The 17,500-nt window shown below is 43.0% G+C and overlaps 1 protein-coding gene across 1 annotated transcript in view; it reads right to left on the minus strand.

The window, feature by feature from the left end:
* Positions 1-16,429: 16,429 nt before the first annotated feature.
* Positions 16,430-17,500, minus strand: part of LOC143029680 (uncharacterized) — a 16,085-nt gene continuing 15,014 nt past the window's right edge. The window contains exons 3-4 of the mRNA XM_076192505.1: positions 16,869-17,016; positions 16,430-16,660 (exon numbers count right to left, since the gene is read on the minus strand). Coding sequence (XP_076048620.1) covers positions 16,488-16,660; positions 16,869-17,016 — 321 coding nt within the window. The 3' untranslated portion in view covers positions 16,430-16,487. The remainder of the gene's footprint in view (positions 16,661-16,868; positions 17,017-17,500) is intronic.

Below are 17,500 nucleotides of genomic sequence, written 5' to 3' on the forward strand. Positions count from 1 at the left end.
ACACACACACACACACACACACACACACACACACACACACACACACACACACACACATATATATATATATATATATATATACATATATACACATATATATACATATGTATATATATGTATATATATATGTATATATATACATATATATATGCATATATATATATATACATATATACATATATACACATATATATATACATATGTATATATATGTATATATATATGTATATATATATATATATATATGCATATATATATATGCATATATATATATATATATATATATGTGTGTGTGTGTGTGTGTGTGTGTGTGTGTGTGTGTGTGTGTGTGTGTGTGTGTGTGTGTGTGTGTGTGTGCGTGTGTATGTGTGTATGTGTGTATATACTGTATATACATATATATATGTATATGTATATATATATTTATATATATGTTGAGATATTCTGACAAGTTGACGTAAGTGGAGTAGGAAACACAGGAATCTTTTTTCTTTTGAAAAAGCATACCTGCGAAACTAGTCAGGAATAAACTCAAGACTAAGACTCCTGTGTTTCCTACTCCACTTAAGTCATATATGTATATATATTCATATATGTATATATATATATATATATATATATATATATATATATATATGTGTGTGTGTGTGTGTGTGTGTGTGTGTGTGTGTGTGTGTGTGTGTGTGTGTGTGTTTGTGTATATACTGTATATATATATATATATATATATATATATATATATATATATGTGTGTGTGTGTGTGTTTGTGTGTGTGTGTGTGTGTATGTTTGTATATATAGACATAAATATATATATATGTATATATATATATATATATATATATATATATACATATATATATATACGTATATATATATATATTTATATAAATGTATATATATAATTATATATAAATATATATACACACATATAGTCTAAATACACACACACACACACACACACATATATATATATATATATATATATATATATATATATATATATACATATATTTGTGTGTATATATATATATATATATATATAGTTATATGCACAAATATATATACATACAAATTATATATATATATATATATATATATATATATATATATATATATACATATTTGGTTATATATAGGAATATATAAATATATATATACATATATATACATATATGGTTATATATAGGAATATATAAATAAATAAATATATATATATATATATATATATATATATATATATATATATATATATATATATATATATATATATATATATATATATATATATATACGCCCTGTCCGGACGGAGTTCGAAACGTAGAAATAAATTTATTTCGACAAGTCCATCGTTTACTTTCGTGTATACAATGGGCACTGGACTCTAGGTCTTCACTAATATATATATATATACGTATTGTTACATATATGAGTATCCTATATATGTAGTGTATGAAAACCATTATTGTTTTGGTGAAAAAACGTCAGTTATTCAACGGACGAAAATGAAGCGTTACGTTTTAGAGGTCATGCGTAGGGAGATGTCCAAACGTTTTGGGTCGACGTCTTAATTTTCTATTGAATCATGTTTAGCTTGGTATGATGCATTATTATTTTTATGTATTATTATGTGAACATGACAGTACGAATTGTTATGTATGTGGTCATTGACGTGGAACTCCCTAGTGTAGCCCTTATGGTCTCTTGTATTCTCCTTCATTGGTGTACATTTCCATTATACATAACATTGCATCAAGAACTGCATTTTTTTGTATTCGTGTCCACGTCTTCACGCCGACAGAGTCGAGCCAAGAACATTCTCGAAAAAGAAAAAGAATCAAAATTATTCTTAGAAACCCGGTTGGGTTTTCCCTGCTGACGTCATTGAAGGCCAAAATTCTCCTATATAAGTCCGCCTCCAAGGCAACTCGAGTACCGGTCTCAGGCTCCTCCTCGAGCAAGAAGCACCTAAGGTGTCCCGAAGACGTTTCAACGATGATGAAGGTGAGTCCACGCCATCTCACCACAGGGCCCTCAGCGGTGGCTAGGTCTCAGAAAATGTCTGTGTCATTCGGTTTAAAGTCGCAAACTCCCCCCCCCCCCTATCAGGAGGCTAGGACGGCGCCCCTTACAGAGGACTTTGTAGCGTGGAATTTATCTATCCGTGTCCTTGGCTCGAACAGACGTCACCTCGACCCCCGCCGCAAGTAGCGACGCACTGAACCGCTCGGCACCCATATATTAATGTACATTGTGTCTATGCGTGTTTATTTTGTTTCCATTAGGTGGCTTAAAGGACGAGAACGAAACTTTTGGAAACCAGTCGCCGGTGGGAAATGGTTCGAATCCTGTTGCGTCGACGAGGGGTGAGAGATTTTTTAGGTTTTAATTTCCGGACGAATATGTGGTTACAGGTACGTTAAAGGGATCACTTTGTACACACACGCACGCACGCACGCACTCTGCTTCACTTCCACGTGCAATTCCGTCTCGAGATCGCTTACATTCATTTTTTTTTTTTTATAAGGTGGCCCTCGGAGCCTTGTTATTATTTTGTTTTTAGTTCAAGTGTGCTGGTGGGGTAGTCGGGAGCGTGTTGGGTCTCGCATTCTCTTGTGTGTGGGTTCGAATCCTGCACTCCTTTCCGCTTCCCAGCAGTGACTGTTAGTTACCTGCCCCTCCCCCAACAGTTGTTATAAAGCGCTACTAGGCTCTTTCCTTTATCCTGCAGTTTATCTTTTGGTGTTTTGGTTGGTCCGTGAAGTGTGTATGAGCTGTTTGCGGGAAGGATGGCTGCAGGAAGAGATGCCTGGTCGCCACAAGAGGTCCTCCTGGTCGTGTTCAGGAACCAGAGGGCCCAGATCTCCTCTGTGCAACGCCGCTCATCCCGACAGTGGCATCATGTGCATAACACCATCACCTGATTTCATGTGTGAACTGTCCCGGACCGCCGCGAGGTGGAGGTCCGGGCGAGTGAGAGACCCGCAGACCTCAAGAGAAAGAGAGAGAGAGAGAGAGAGAGAGAGAGAGAGAGAAACGCTCGCCATGAAGTAGGCGCCTCTCGTGCGCAGCAGCGGCAAGCGCGAATGCCTCGCCGACGCGACGCAGCGATCGGGCGTCACTCCTGCTCCTCCTCCGCTTTGACTAAGAGTCTTCTCGTCCTCTTCTGACCACCAGGTAACCGGAGCCCTCGTGGTGGCGTGCCTCCTCGCCCTGGTGTCCATGGAAGCCCAAGCCCAAGGGGCCACGTGCCGACGCTGGTGCGATGACGGGGGAAGATTCTACTGCTGCGAGGAAGAGCACAAACCACCCGGCCCTGAGAAAGGTAAGTCAAGAGCTCGAACTCGTGCCACTTCTCTTTGTAAACACAGAATCACGATGCTCAAGACCCCCTTTCAAGTCTTACAGGCTTTGGAGGACCCCCACCGATCTCTTTTCTTTTATTCTTCGTAAACAGTGTCTGACGATTATGAGAAACTCTCTTTAAAGGAGCCCACTTTAATCCCCTCGTTCTCTTCTCCTTTTTCTTGCAGTCAAGTTGAATTTCAGTTGTCCACCTCCCAAGATAGAATGCTTTGGTTCTGGACCTACTGCCATCTGTAGCGACGACTCTAACTGCCATGGCAATGACAAGTGTTGTTTGGACACGTGCTTGGGTAGCCACGTGTGTATGGCATCCCTCCCCTCCCCTCCGGTTCGGGGCTAAAGACCAGACACACAGTCGTGGCACACAAGCTCTTATGAAATAAACACCAATGCTTCTATGTCGGTTTGTTTTGTCTTTTCCCATCATTTGACTCGCTCACTCTGAGCCCCCGTGAACAGAGCAACTTAAGAATGGAGTAGACTGCAAGAGACCATAAGGCCTAGACTCGGCAGTTCCATGGTCCAAGCTTGCCACCTGTCATTCCTCCCCATAAAGTTATCTCATCTTCCCTTTAAAACGACCAATTATAGTTTCAGCGCTCACTAACTAGATGGTTCCTAAGTCTATTCCATTCGTTAACCACTCTGTTGGTCTACCAGTTTTCGCCAATTTCCATCTTAAACCTAGAGAGGGGTGCCGTACTGCCACCGTACCATGACTGGAGGCTGATCACGTGACAAAACAAAAATCGTTCTTTGTCCAGAGGTGATCAGGATCACGTGATCAGGGTGACCACGTGAATGTCAAGAAAAAGATGATTGAAGAAAACTGAGAGAAAGAGAAAATAAGAGAGCGAGAAAGAGGAAGAAAGGAAAAAAATCAACTTTTCTTCTTTCCCGATTGCTGTGTCTGCTGAGAAATCTTACCTTTGCAAATGATCTTGGATGTAAGGAGGACAAAGTGGAGGAAGAGGAGGAGAAGGAGAAGAAAGAGGAAGGCAAGGAGGACGAGGTGAAGACGAGGAGGAGATGGAGGAGGAAGGAGAGGAAGAGGAAGAGGAGTAGGAGATGAAGGAGGAGAAAGAGAAAGAGGAGGAGGAGTAGATGAAAGAGAGTAGGAGAAGCAGGAGAACAAAGGGGAGAAGGAGGAGGAGGAGGAGGGTGAGCACAGCTGAGAGATTTCCTGGAACGTAACCGTTTGACCTCAACAACAAAGAAAAATATATTGTTTGAATAAAATCACCTGGCGGCAGTCTTCAGACACTACATATATATATATATGTATATATATATATATATATATGTATATATATACACATATATATATACACGAGCGCCGGCTTCGCCATGGGCGCTTGGCCTGCGGCGCTGCTCCCTTCGTGCCCTGTCCTTCAGAGGGCTCGGTCCTTAGGGCGAGCTTGCTTCGCTCAATCAATCGTCTCCGTTGCCATGACGTCAGTGTTCTCGCCCAATCATTCGTCTCCGTTACCGTGACGTCACTGCTCTCGGCCAATCAGTTGTCCTCGTTGCCGTGACGTCACCACTTTCTCAGCCAATGAGGTGTTAAACTCCCATAGCCCTCCCTCTGGATTGTAATTACTCCCATGCATGCTTTAGTTTATAGTTGTGCATGGCAGCATGTTACTAAAAACAACGCCAACATGAAGCAGAACTGCATCATGTCCCTGGTTAAGAATGAATTCACCAGATTTCAAGATGGCGGTCGTCTGCTTCAGCTCCGTAGGATTACGCTCCATCTGAGAAATATAAGATTTATGTTCTTTTCAGAGCTTTCAATTTTATAGAAGAAAATGATGGATGACTGTCATATTTTCTTGTATATATCGCACATTTCAATTCACCAGTCCTCAATAAAGAAATGCAGTATAAACCAGAATATTGTTGTTGTTTGAACTGCCAGAGCTATCTGGTAGAGTTTACAGAAAGTATGACGCGTAGGTGGTCTGCCAGATTGAAATCATCCGTTCTAGATTTATGTAGTTCGTGTTGTAATGTAATTTATGGTATAAAGAGAGATTAACAATCATTTTGAACTATTAATGCCATCTATTGTGGCTTTTCGCAAGCGATAGTGTGGAAGAAATTGGCGTCATTTGAAGTCGCTTATGCCATCTATTGCATAAAAGCGAAACGACAAATATTCAAACCTCTATCGCCATTTATTTACATCAAATTCATCAGTAAAGATATAAGCTTGACCTTACGACTTTTTTCATAGAGTTGTGATTAATTTTGTCCTCGCAGCAGTAGAACCTTTCCTCGTCGCCACCGGCCCTGCACCAATATCGGCACGTGGCCTCCCCGGCTTGGGCCTCCATGGACAGCAGGGCGAGGACGTACACCACCACTAGGGCTCTGGTTACCTGGTGGTCAGAAGAGGACGAGAAGACTCTTAGTCAAAGCGGAGGAGCAAGAATGATGCCCGATCGGTGAGTCGGCGAGGCATTCGCGCTTGCCGCTGCTGTGCACGAGAGGCGCCTTCTTCATAGCGAGCTTTCTCTCTCTCTCTCTGTATCGGGGTGGCCAATGAAACAGTCATATAATATAATAATGAAAAATTTGTATTAGATATAAGCACTACAATAACGAGCGTGCTGTCGCTTCGTAAGCTAGATCACCACTGACTCTTAGCGACGCGACCACGCTAGACTTGACGGGAAAATATACGCGCTCAAACTGAACACTTGGTTCTTATTACATATGTACAATATATAATAATAAACATACAATGACAATAACAAAAAATATATACAATAACTTCTATGACAATTATGCAATAGAAAAATACAACCACAATTGAACACTTCGCAAGTACAGTATATAATATCCTTTGATGTGGTTGACATTGTTGCTTTCCACGACTCGCCTATCATAGCAGCTTCTGTACTGCAGTCTCCTCCAACACGTGACTCTGCTCACTTAGCTTCTGAGTTTGGCACATTTGTGGACGAGATTGATTTTCCTGGTGAGGCGCCTCGTCTCACTGAACTGTTAGTTACCCACCGTCAAGCTTTGGCTTTGCCTGGTGATCCATTAGGTGTTACAGATCGTGTGGTTCATAGAATTGATCTTCAGCCAGATGCTCGTCCTGTTTACGTCCCCTCTTCCAGGCTACCTCACTCTCGTCGGTTTCTAGCCCAATCCTTGGTTGACGACTTATTGTGTGAAGGCGTTGTGCAGGAGTCCCACTCAGAGTGGAACTCGCCTCTTCTCCTGGTGCCTAAATAAGAAGGATCTTTTCTTCCAGTTATAGATTACAGGCGAGTTAACGAGGTCACTGTTCCTGACCGTTACCTTTTGCCTGTCTTAAGTGACCTTCTCCAGTCCATTGGCACTGGTTATACGGTATTCACAACCTTAGATTTAAAAGCCTGTTTTTGGCAGATACCCCTGGAGGAGAAGTCTCGTAAAGTCACAGCCTTCTCGACTCCCAGTGGACATCATGAATGGCTTCATTGCCCCATGGGTTTGCGGAATGCTCCTTTGACTTGCCAGCGCTTGGTTAACTCCATTTATCATGGCTTAGTGGGGGATGGACTTTTTGTTTACTTGGATGATTTAATTTTAGTTTCCAAAAATGTGGAAAGCCACTTTACTAAGTTGTCCATGGTCTTGCAACGTTTTGCTGAAGCTGGGTTGAAACTCAATTTACCCAAGTGTTCCTTTTTCAAGTCTAGTATCCAATTACTAGGTCATGTTGTAGACAAACCTGGTATCCACACCACAGGTGATAAAATCAAGGGACTTCCCTATACTGAAGTCAGTTGAACATGTACGTTTCTTCCTTGGACTTGCAGGATACTATCGTGCATTCATTAAAGACTTTGCTTCAATTGCTTCTCCTCTCAAGACTCTTCCTTCCAGTGACTCCTTGAAGCTTGCACTTACCGAAGCGCCTGTGTTAGCCTTCCCAGATTATAGTCTTCCCTTTACTATTTGTACAGATGCTTCTGGTACAGGCATTGGAGCTGTACTCATGCAACAAGTAGATGGATGTAGACCTCATGTTATTGCATATGCTAGTCTCATTCTTAATAAGCCAGAGTCCCGTTACTCTGTTACTCATTTAGAAGCCCTGGCAGTGGTGTGGGCTTTAAAGAATTTCCGTGATATAATTTTTGGATACCCTATTACAGTCTACACGGACCACATTGCTGTCACTCAGCTTTTCAAGGGCAAAAATCTTTCAGGCCGCCTAGCCAGATGGTTCCTCACGATTGAGGAATTCAATCCGACCCTTAAACATATCCCAGGGCGTGCAAACAACGTTGCTGATGCACGTTCACGTAATATCCCTGTTGCTGCTGTTACAGTAATTGACAACTTCTTCCTGATGGATCTGGCCAAGCGACTAGACATTACCTCTCATGCAGCCCGGTGTAGTTCTTGTGCCCAGAACAAAGGTTCTACGCGCACTGCTCCCATCTTAGAGTACCCTACTCCTTCTCGCCCTTTTCAGACTGTGGCTATAGACCTTTTGCAACTGCCTCGTAGCACTCAAGGTTCTGCGTATGTCCTTGTCTGTGTGGACCACCTTAGTCGTTTTGTAATATTAGTTCCCTTACGTAACAAGTCTGCACCAGTTGTAGCACATGCTTTAGTTTCTCATGTTTTGTGTCCATACACTACTTCTTCGGTGCTCCTAAGTGACAATGGTACTGAATTTAGGAACGAGGTTTTGGCAAGCATTTGTGAACGTTACGGCATCACACAAACATTTGTGACTGTTTACCATCTGGCGTCCAATGGTCTTGTAGAGAGGACGAATAGGAAAATTCTAGATATGCTCAGACACGTTGCTAGTAACTTTCATGAATCTTGGAAAGATTGGCTTCCCCATGTCAGTGGTTGTATTAATAGCATCATTAATGTTTCTACGGGCAATACGCCTCATTATGTCATCTATGGAGTTGAAAAACGGCTCCCTTATGATGTGATTGACAGCCCTGCTCGTCCCCTCTACAATTTTGATGACTATAGTCAACTCCAGAGTCATACGTTGCATGCCATTTATGACTCTGAAAGAAAAACTTGATGTTTCCAAGGCCGAAATGTTGAAACACCAACATATTCGTGCAAAGCCTGTTACCATCGTTGTTGGTGATCATGTTTATAAGAGGATGCTTGACGGCCAATCTAAGTTAAATCGTAAATTTACTGGCCCCTTTTTGGTTACTGAGAAGTTACATCCCAACAAATTCAGGGTCTTTGGTCCTTCACAGGGACTGAGCGAAGTGGTGCATGTGGGCAGACTTAAGGTCACTCAGGTGCCCATACTGGCGTTTACCCGGCCTCCTCCAAGGCCCACTGTACAAACTATTCATGTATCAGCCCCTCATAATTATAATCTCCGTTCAAGGGATCCTGTGTCTTCATAACTGAATATGTGCAGTGTTTATGTTGTTATTTATGTTGGTCTTGACCTGCACTTTGTGTCTTTTTTTCTCTCTGTCAAGTATATTGATTTGTGTGTGTACCTCTTGTTTAGCTATTAAGTGTCATGTCCCGAACGTCCGGCAATTGCTGTCTTTTGTATTGTGGTTAACTTGCGCCAGTTCTTATTTAATTTTGTTGTATGTGTTTATTAGGTACCTTCATTGTTTTGTATGTGATTCTTATGTATATATTCTTGTATTCTTGTTTATGTATTAGGGTGTGCTGATGTATAAATTTCTTTCCACACTTTTGTCATTACACTAGTGTGTGTGGAGTCTGTTGTATGTATTGTGAATTACGTATTGTCTTGGTCATTTCTTTTCTTTTTTTTTCTTCTCATCTGCTCGGTGGGATCACCGAGTGGTGGTGGCCGAGCATTGTAATGGTATGATGCATAATATAATTACGTACAACATTTATACAAATATTATATACTGTACTTGCGAAGTGTTCAATTGTGGTTGTATTTTTCTATTGCATAATTGTCATAGAAGTTATTGTATATATTTTTTGTTATTGTCATTGTATGTTTATTATTATATATTGTACATATGTAATAAGAACCAAGTGTTCAGTTTGAGCGCGTATATTTTCCCGTCAAGTCTAGCGTGGTCGCGTCGCTAAGAGTCAGTGGTGATCTAGCTTACGAAGCGACAGCACGCTCGTTATTGTAGTGCTTATATCTAATATAAATTTTTCATTATTATATTATATGACTGTTTCATTGGCCACCCCGATACAGAGAGAGAGAGAGAAAGCTCGCTATGAAGAAGGCGCCTCTCGTGCACAGCAGCGGCAAGCGCGAATGCCTCGCCGACTCACCGATCGGGCATCATTCTTGCTCCTCCGCTTTGACTAAGAGTCTTCTCGTCCTCTTCTGATAGTCCAAGAGCTGGGGGCCATTTATTTTCTGGAGAGTACCAAATTTCTTATGGGTGTTTTTGGAAAGGGTCTACCTTAGGACATCTGAAAATGCGGTTCTTAGATTTGGTCAGTGGTGGGTCTGGGTTTTATTAACCCTTTATGCTCGAAAATGGACTTGCCAAATGTACCGAAAAAATGGGGGTAGGGGATACGAAAAGGGCCCTTACACAATTATCTCCTGGTGGTATGGTAACAAACTATATATCAAATTAAAGGTCTTTAAATGCTCTTTAAGATGATATATGACATATGCAAATTAAGTCCATATCTAGGTCACCAGGGGTCAAAAGGCTATGGACAATGCTCAAAGTCCGTCAATTTGGAATGGTTCCATATTTTGGCTAATTATCAGCCCCAGATCAGTAAATAGCCACTAGCTACACTTGAAATGTGAATATTAGATATCTAGGCAGTTTTTAAAACTGATACGATGCCAATAATGCCAATATATGCAATGCAATAGGGCTTTGTATTGATCACTTAATTTCAGCGTCACCACATCAAGTTCAACATTTCGCCACCAGATGGCTATATATGGGTCATGCAATTAATTACCACACAGCAGAATCAATTGAGACTGAAGTTGCCGCTAAATTTGTAGAAGAGGGGCAGCTCCTGCCTGATATGCTGCTACCTCAACAGGGTTTATCCACTGGCTTTGCCTCCAGGGGATAATTATGACGAACTGACAGAAACCCTGTCTGGGAAAGATACCCTCCATGATACGGTGGGTATCTGTTACCAAAACAGGCCTGTATCTCTTCCATCCTCACAAACCATACCCACTGTGAGCTCAACTCGAGGTGTCAAAAGGAGGCGACAGTTTGAAGCTCCTGAGCGACACATTGTGCCCTACAAAAGACGACCATCGCTCTCTAAGTTCAGCTTTGAGCTTTACTCAAGAGACCTACCAGCTAGCCTTGAGACAGCAAGGAAAATGGACCTCATCTGGATAATCTTTTGCCATTTGACCAAAACTTCCATGTGGCGTGGATGGAATTCACAGGTCACTAAAGACAGTCTTCCACTGCAGCAAATTGGTTATATGGAGAATATTGAACTCCCTCCCACCAGGTTGGATGTGGTCAAAGAAACCTTAGTCAGGTCTCAGAAGGTTGCCTCTGATTGTGGTGAGACATACGCAATCGTCACATATGATCTTGCTATAGCAAAGCCAGCACTTCAGATTCAAGCTCAAGAATCTCCAGCATTCGACAATGTTTTTGTCTGCTTTGGCACTTTTCATATTGCAATGGCATTTTTCAGTGCCATAGGTTATATTTTGGAGTCTTCTGGTTGCACTGAGGTTTTGTGTTCAGCTGATGTCTTGGCACATGGTTCTGTGCGTGGCTTCCTTGGAGGAAAGCATTACAATAGGTGTAAGCGGATCCACCCTCTCTTTGCAGCTGCCATGCAGATTCTGCACTTCAGGCAGTTTCTCGAGTCTTCTGATGGAATTCCTGAGGATTGCATTGCCCTGCTTAACTCATTCAGAACGTCACCTTCAGCTAGTAGTCTCTCCACTCTTCTGGAGTCTGAACCAATTTGTGGTCTTCTTGCGAGGTATGACAAGTATTGTGAAGAGACGCATCGGGGAGATCATGGGGTTACAGCTAAGTTTTGGTTCATGTACATAGACCTAGTGCACATCTTTCTGCTGTTTGACAGGGCCTGCCGAACAAATGATGTAGCCTTCTTCATCTATGCTTTGGGGTTAATGTGTCCAATGTTTTTCTCAACCCACAAGCCTAACTATGCTCGTTGGATGTCACTTTACTATTTGAATCTTCTCAACATGGAGACAACACATCCTGGAATCACTGCTAGTTTTGAGGGAGGAGCACTCTCGGTTCGAAGGTCTAGGCACCCCTTCTCTAGAAGCGCTGTTGACATCACACTGGAACAAACAATAAACCGTGATGCAGCATCTAGGCATGGTGGTATTGGTTCTTTCACACAAAATGTCAGTGCCCGCAAGAGGTGGACAGTAACAAGATCTTTCAGAGGGGCAGTCGTAAGCTGTCTGCTGGAGAAAGCAGGTATCATCCTGACTGATGATTCCGTGCAAGAGATGAAGCCATCCAGGATCAATAGGGATGATGGTGAACTTAGAAACACAATTCACCAAATAGAAGACACCCTGAACCCTTTCAGCATTGATGACGATTCCCTCTACTGTCTCAGTACAGGGAAAGCAGCCTCCAACAGTGTAAAAGATGATCTTCTTCACTGCGTTGACAAGGGAACCGCCTTGCACAATGAGTTTGTTGATGCCTGCAAAACAGATGGTGGGCGATTTGAACACCCCATAAAACGCCAAAAGGTGAAAAACTTCAGCCAAGATGCCGTCAAATTCAAAGTGACCACCAAGGACAAACAAATCAAAGAAGCCAAGTGTACACACGATCTTTTTGGACGTATGTTGTACCTGGCAGTTTCTCAGAAACTCAACCTTGCCTATGTCCTTTCTTACCCCCTGACCCCTGTTCCACTGTCTTTGTGCCATATCACGAGCGATATGAACAAGACATCCAAGAGCAATCTCTGGGCGAAGCTAGAGGCAACTGGGACATCAGATGCTACACCACCAGATGAACCTGATGCGTATATAATAGACTTCATGTTTTGGCTGAGAACCCTTAGCATGCCACCAACCTTTGCAGGTATGGCCAGGACAATTCTGCAACAAGCCTGCAAAAATGCAGCTGTGGTGCATATTGTGGCTGACACGTACCCCGAGGGTCCTAACATCAAAGATGTTGAACATGATTTGCGGGAAGAAAATGTGTCACCTAGTTGTTCTTCATATTGCATAGGGCCATCTCAAAAGAGACCAGCTGACCTGAAAAGTGCTTGGCGTTCTCCTCAATTCAAGAAAGGCCTCTTCATCTTTTTGAGAGACGAATGGATGTCTCAGGCGTATGCACCAATCATTGCAGGGCATCAGCTCTACTTTGCCCTTGAGAATGAGTGTTACCTATACACATCTGATGGGAAAGTCATAAGTAGGACCCAAGTGCGCCCACTTGAGAGTGGTCACACTGAAGCTGACACCCAAGTTATATTTCATGCCCAATTTGTTGCACAAGTACATGACAAGCCCCCTGTGATTGTCATTCGCAGTGATGACACAGACGTCTTCATTCTTCTTGTTTACCATTGCAGGTTCATCTCATTTCACCTTTTGATGGACGCAGGAGTGGACTCTAAGAATACTAGGCGGATGATAGATGTGTCACATCTTGCAAACATACTCACATCTAGAGTATGCGATACCCTCCCCAGCTTCCACGCGCTGACGGGGTGTGATTATACTGCATCCTTCATGAGAAAGGCAAAATGGAGACCATTTGAAATAATGAAAAAGAGTGAAAAATTCACTGCTGCTATTAGCAAACTTGGGGAAACTGATGTGATTGACCAAGACATCTCAGCAGTTGTAGAAGAGTACCTGTGCTCAGTATATGGGGCTCGTAACGTCAGTGGTGTCAATGAAGCAAGGCTTCAACTATTCAATAAATTGTATGCACCTAAACGTACCAATGACCCCCTTGAGAAGCTTAAAACTAGCAATCCTTGCTGCATGCCACCTTGTGAGAAGGTTCTTCAGCAAAAGCTCCGAAGAACCAATTTTGTAGTGTTTGTCTGGAAGAATGCTAGAGAGGCTAAACCAGTGGCATTTGGTCCTGAGGGCCATGGATGGGAAGTTGAGAAAGGCAGAATGAAACTTCTGTGGTTTTCAGGTCCAAGTGTCCCGGCAAACATAGAAATTGAAAGTTCGGACTTGCTATCGGAGGAAGATAATGAAGAGGAAATTGACATCCAGGAGTCATATTCCTCCGACGAAGAAGAAGACCCGGACTTTTAGGTAGCTGCTAACATTCTTGCAGAATCATAATGTAGCAGTGCCAACCTGACAAAAATATGTTCATGAAACTCAGGCTTATACGTTGTCAATGACTGCTGTTTGGATAGATTTTCTTTATTGAATTCATTTATACAGGATACATGTAGTGTAGAACATGTTTAGGTCTGGGTTTGTGATGGCAAATAAATAATATTCATCAAAAATAAAGCTTATTTGCATGAAAAAAATGTTTCCCTAACGTATAGCCATCTGGTGGCGAAATGTTGAACTTGATGTGGTGGCGCTGAAATTAAGTGATCAATACAAGGCCCTATTACATTGCATATATTGGCATTATTGGCATCATATCAATATTAAAAACTGCCTAGATATCTAATATTCACATTTCAAGTGTAGCTAGTGGCTATTTACTGATCTGGGGCTGATAATTAGCCAACATATGGAACCATTCCAAATTGACGGACTTTGATCATTGTCCATGACCTTTTGACCCCTGGTGACCCAGATATGGACTTAATTTGCATATGTTGTATATCATCTTAAAGAGCATTTAAAGACCTTTAATTTGATATATAGTTTGTTACCATACCACCAGGAGATAATTGTGTAAGGGCCCTTTTCGTATCCCCCTACCCCCATTTTTTCGGTACATTTGGCAAGTCCATTTTCGAGCATAAAGGGTTAATAAAACCCAGACCCACCACTGGCCAAATCTAAGAACCGCATTTTCAGATGTCCTAAGGTAGACCCTTTCCAAAAACACCCATAAGAAATTTGGTACTCTTCAGAAAATAAATGGCCCCCAGCTCTTGGACTATGACCACCAGGTAACCAGAGCCGTCGTGGTGGTGTACGTCCTCGCCCTGGTGTCCATGGAGGCCCAAGCCGGGGAGGCCACGTGCCGATATTGGTGCAGGGCCGGTGGCGACGAGGAAAAGTTCTACTGCTGCGAGGACAAAATTAATCAGAACTCTATGAAAAAAGTCGTAAGGTCAAGCTTATATCTTTACTGATGAATTTGATGTAAATAAATGGCGATAGAGGTTTGAATATTTGTCGTTTCGCTTTTATGCAATAGATGGCATAAGCGACTTCAAATGACGCCAATTTCTTCCACACTATCGCTTGCGAAAAGCCACAATAGATGGCATTAATAGTTCAAAATGATTGTTAATCTCTCTTTATACCATAAATTACATTACAACACGAACTACATAAATCTAGAACGGATGATTTAAATCTGGCAGACCACCTACGCGTCATACTTTCTGTAAACTCTACCAGATAGCTCTGACAGTTCAAACAACAGCAATATTCTGGTTTATACTGCATTTCTTTATTGAGGACTGGTGAATTGAAATGTGCGATATATACAAGAAAATATGACAGTCATCCATCATTTTCTTCTATAAAATTGAAAGCTCTGAAAAGAACATAAATCTTATATTTCTCAGATGGAGCGTAATCCTACGGAGCTGAAGCAGACGACCGCCATCTTGAAATCTGGTGAATTCATTCTTAACCAGGGACATGATGCAGTTCTGCTTCATGTTGGCGTTGTTTTTAGTAACATGCTGCCATGCACAACTATAAACTAAAGCATGCATGGGAGTAATTACAATCCAGAGGGAGGGCTATGGGAGTTTAACACCTCATTGGCTGAGAAAGTGGTGACGTAACGGCAACGAGGACAACTGATTGGCCGAGAGCAGTGACGTCACGGTAACGGAGACGAATGATTGGGCGAGAACACTGACGTCATGGCAACGGAGACGATTGATTGAGCGAAGCAAGCTCGCCCTAAGGACCGAGCCCTGTGAAGGACAGAGCACGAAGGGAGCAGCGCCGCAGGCCAAGCGCCCATGGCGAAGCCGGCGCTCGTGTATATATATGTGTGTATATATATACATATATATATATATATATATATATATATGTATATATATGTAGTGTCTGAAGACTGCCGCCAGGTGATTTTATTCAAACAATATATTTTTCTTTGTTGTTGAGGTCAAACGGTTACGTTCCAGGAAATCTCTCAGCTGTGCTCCTCCTCCTCCTCCTCCTCCTTCTCCCCTTTGTTCTCCTGCTTCTCCTACTCTCTTTCATCTACTCCTCCTCCTCTTTCTCTTTCTCCTCCTTCATCTCCTACTCCTCTTCCTCTTCCTCTCCTTCCTCCTCCATCTCCTCCTCGTCTTCACCTCGTCCTCCTTGCCTTCCTCTTTCTTCTCCTTCTCCTCCTCTTCCTCCACTTTGTCCTCCTTACATCCAAGATCATTTGCAAAGGTAAGATTTCTCAGCAGACACAGCAATCGGGAAAGAAGAAAAGTTGATTTTTTTCCTTTCTTCCTCTTTCTCGCTCTCTTATTTTCTCTCTCTCTCAGTTTTCTTCAATCATCTTTTTCTTGACATTCACGTGGTCACCCTGATCACGTGACCCTGATCACCTCTGGACAAAGAACGATTTTTGTTTTGTCACGTGATCAGCCTCCAGTCATGGTACGGTGGCAGTACGGCACCCCTCTCTAGGTTTAAGATGGAAATTGGCGAAAACTGGTAGACCAACAGAGTGGTTAACGAATGGAATAGACTTAGGAACCATCTAGTTAGTGAGCGCTGAAACTATAATTGGTCGTTTTAAAGGGAAGATGAGATAACTTTATGGGGAGGAATGACAGGTGGCAAGCTTGGACCATGGAACTGCCGAGTCTAGGCCTTATGGTCTCTTGCAGTCTACTCCATTCTTAAGTTGCTCTGTTCACGGGGGCTCAGAGTGAGCGAGTCAAATGATGGGAAAAGACAAAACAAACCGACATAGAAGCATTGGTGTTTATTTCATAAGAGCTTGTGTGCCACGACTGTGTGTCTGGTCTTTAGCCCCGAACCGGAGGGGAGGGGAGGGATGCCATACACACGTGGCTACCCAAGCACGTGTCCAAACAACACTTGTCATTGCCCTGGCAGTAAGAGTCGTCGCTACAGATGACAGGAGGTCCAGAACTTACGCATTCTTTCTTGGGAGGTGGACAACTGAAATTCAACTTGACTGCAAGAAAAAGGAGAAGAGAACGAGGGGATTAAAGTGGGCTCCTTTAAAGAGAGTTTCTCATAATCGTCAGACACTGTTTACGAAGAATAAAAGAAAAGAGATCGGTGGGGGTCCTCCAAAGCCTGTAAGACTTGAAAGGGGGTCTTGAGCATCGTGATTCTGTGTTTACAAAGAGAAGTGGCACGAGTTCGAGCTCTTGACTTACCTTTCTCAGGGCCGGGTGGTTTGTGCTCTTCCTGGCAGCAGTAGAATCTTTCCCCGTCATCGCACCAGCGTCGGCACGTGGCCCCTTGGGCTTGGGCTTCCATGGACACCAGGGCGAGGAGGCACGCCACCACGAGGGCTCCGGTTACCTGGTGGTCAGAAGAGGACGAGAAGACTCTTAGTCAAAGCGGAGGAGGAGCAGGAGTGACGCCCGATCGCCGCGTCGCGTCGGCGAGGCATTCGCGCTTGCCGCTGCTGCGCACGAGAGGCGCCTACTTCATGGCGAGCGTTTCTCTCTCTCTCTCTCTCTCTCTCTCTCTCTCTCTCTCTCTGTCTCTTGAGGTCTGCGGGTCTCTCACTCGCCCGGACCTCCACCTCGCGGCGGTCCGGGACAGTTCACACATGAAATCAGGTGATGGTGTTATGCACATGATGCCACTGTCGGGATGAACGGCGTTGCACAGAGGAGATCTGGGCCCTCTGGTTCCTGGAACACGACCAGGAGGACCTCTTGTGGCGACCAGGCATCTCTTCCTGCAACCATCCTTCCCCCAAACAGCTCATACACACTTCACGGACCAACCAAAACACCAACAGATAAACTGCAGGATAAAGGAAAGAGCCTAGTAGCGC

The sequence above is a fragment of the Oratosquilla oratoria genome, chromosome 1, assembly GCF_046742065.1.
Source record: "Oratosquilla oratoria isolate Oo_2021 chromosome 1, ASM4674206v1, whole genome shotgun sequence".
In the NCBI taxonomy this organism is placed as follows: Eukaryota; Metazoa; Arthropoda; class Malacostraca; order Stomatopoda; family Squillidae; genus Oratosquilla; species Oratosquilla oratoria.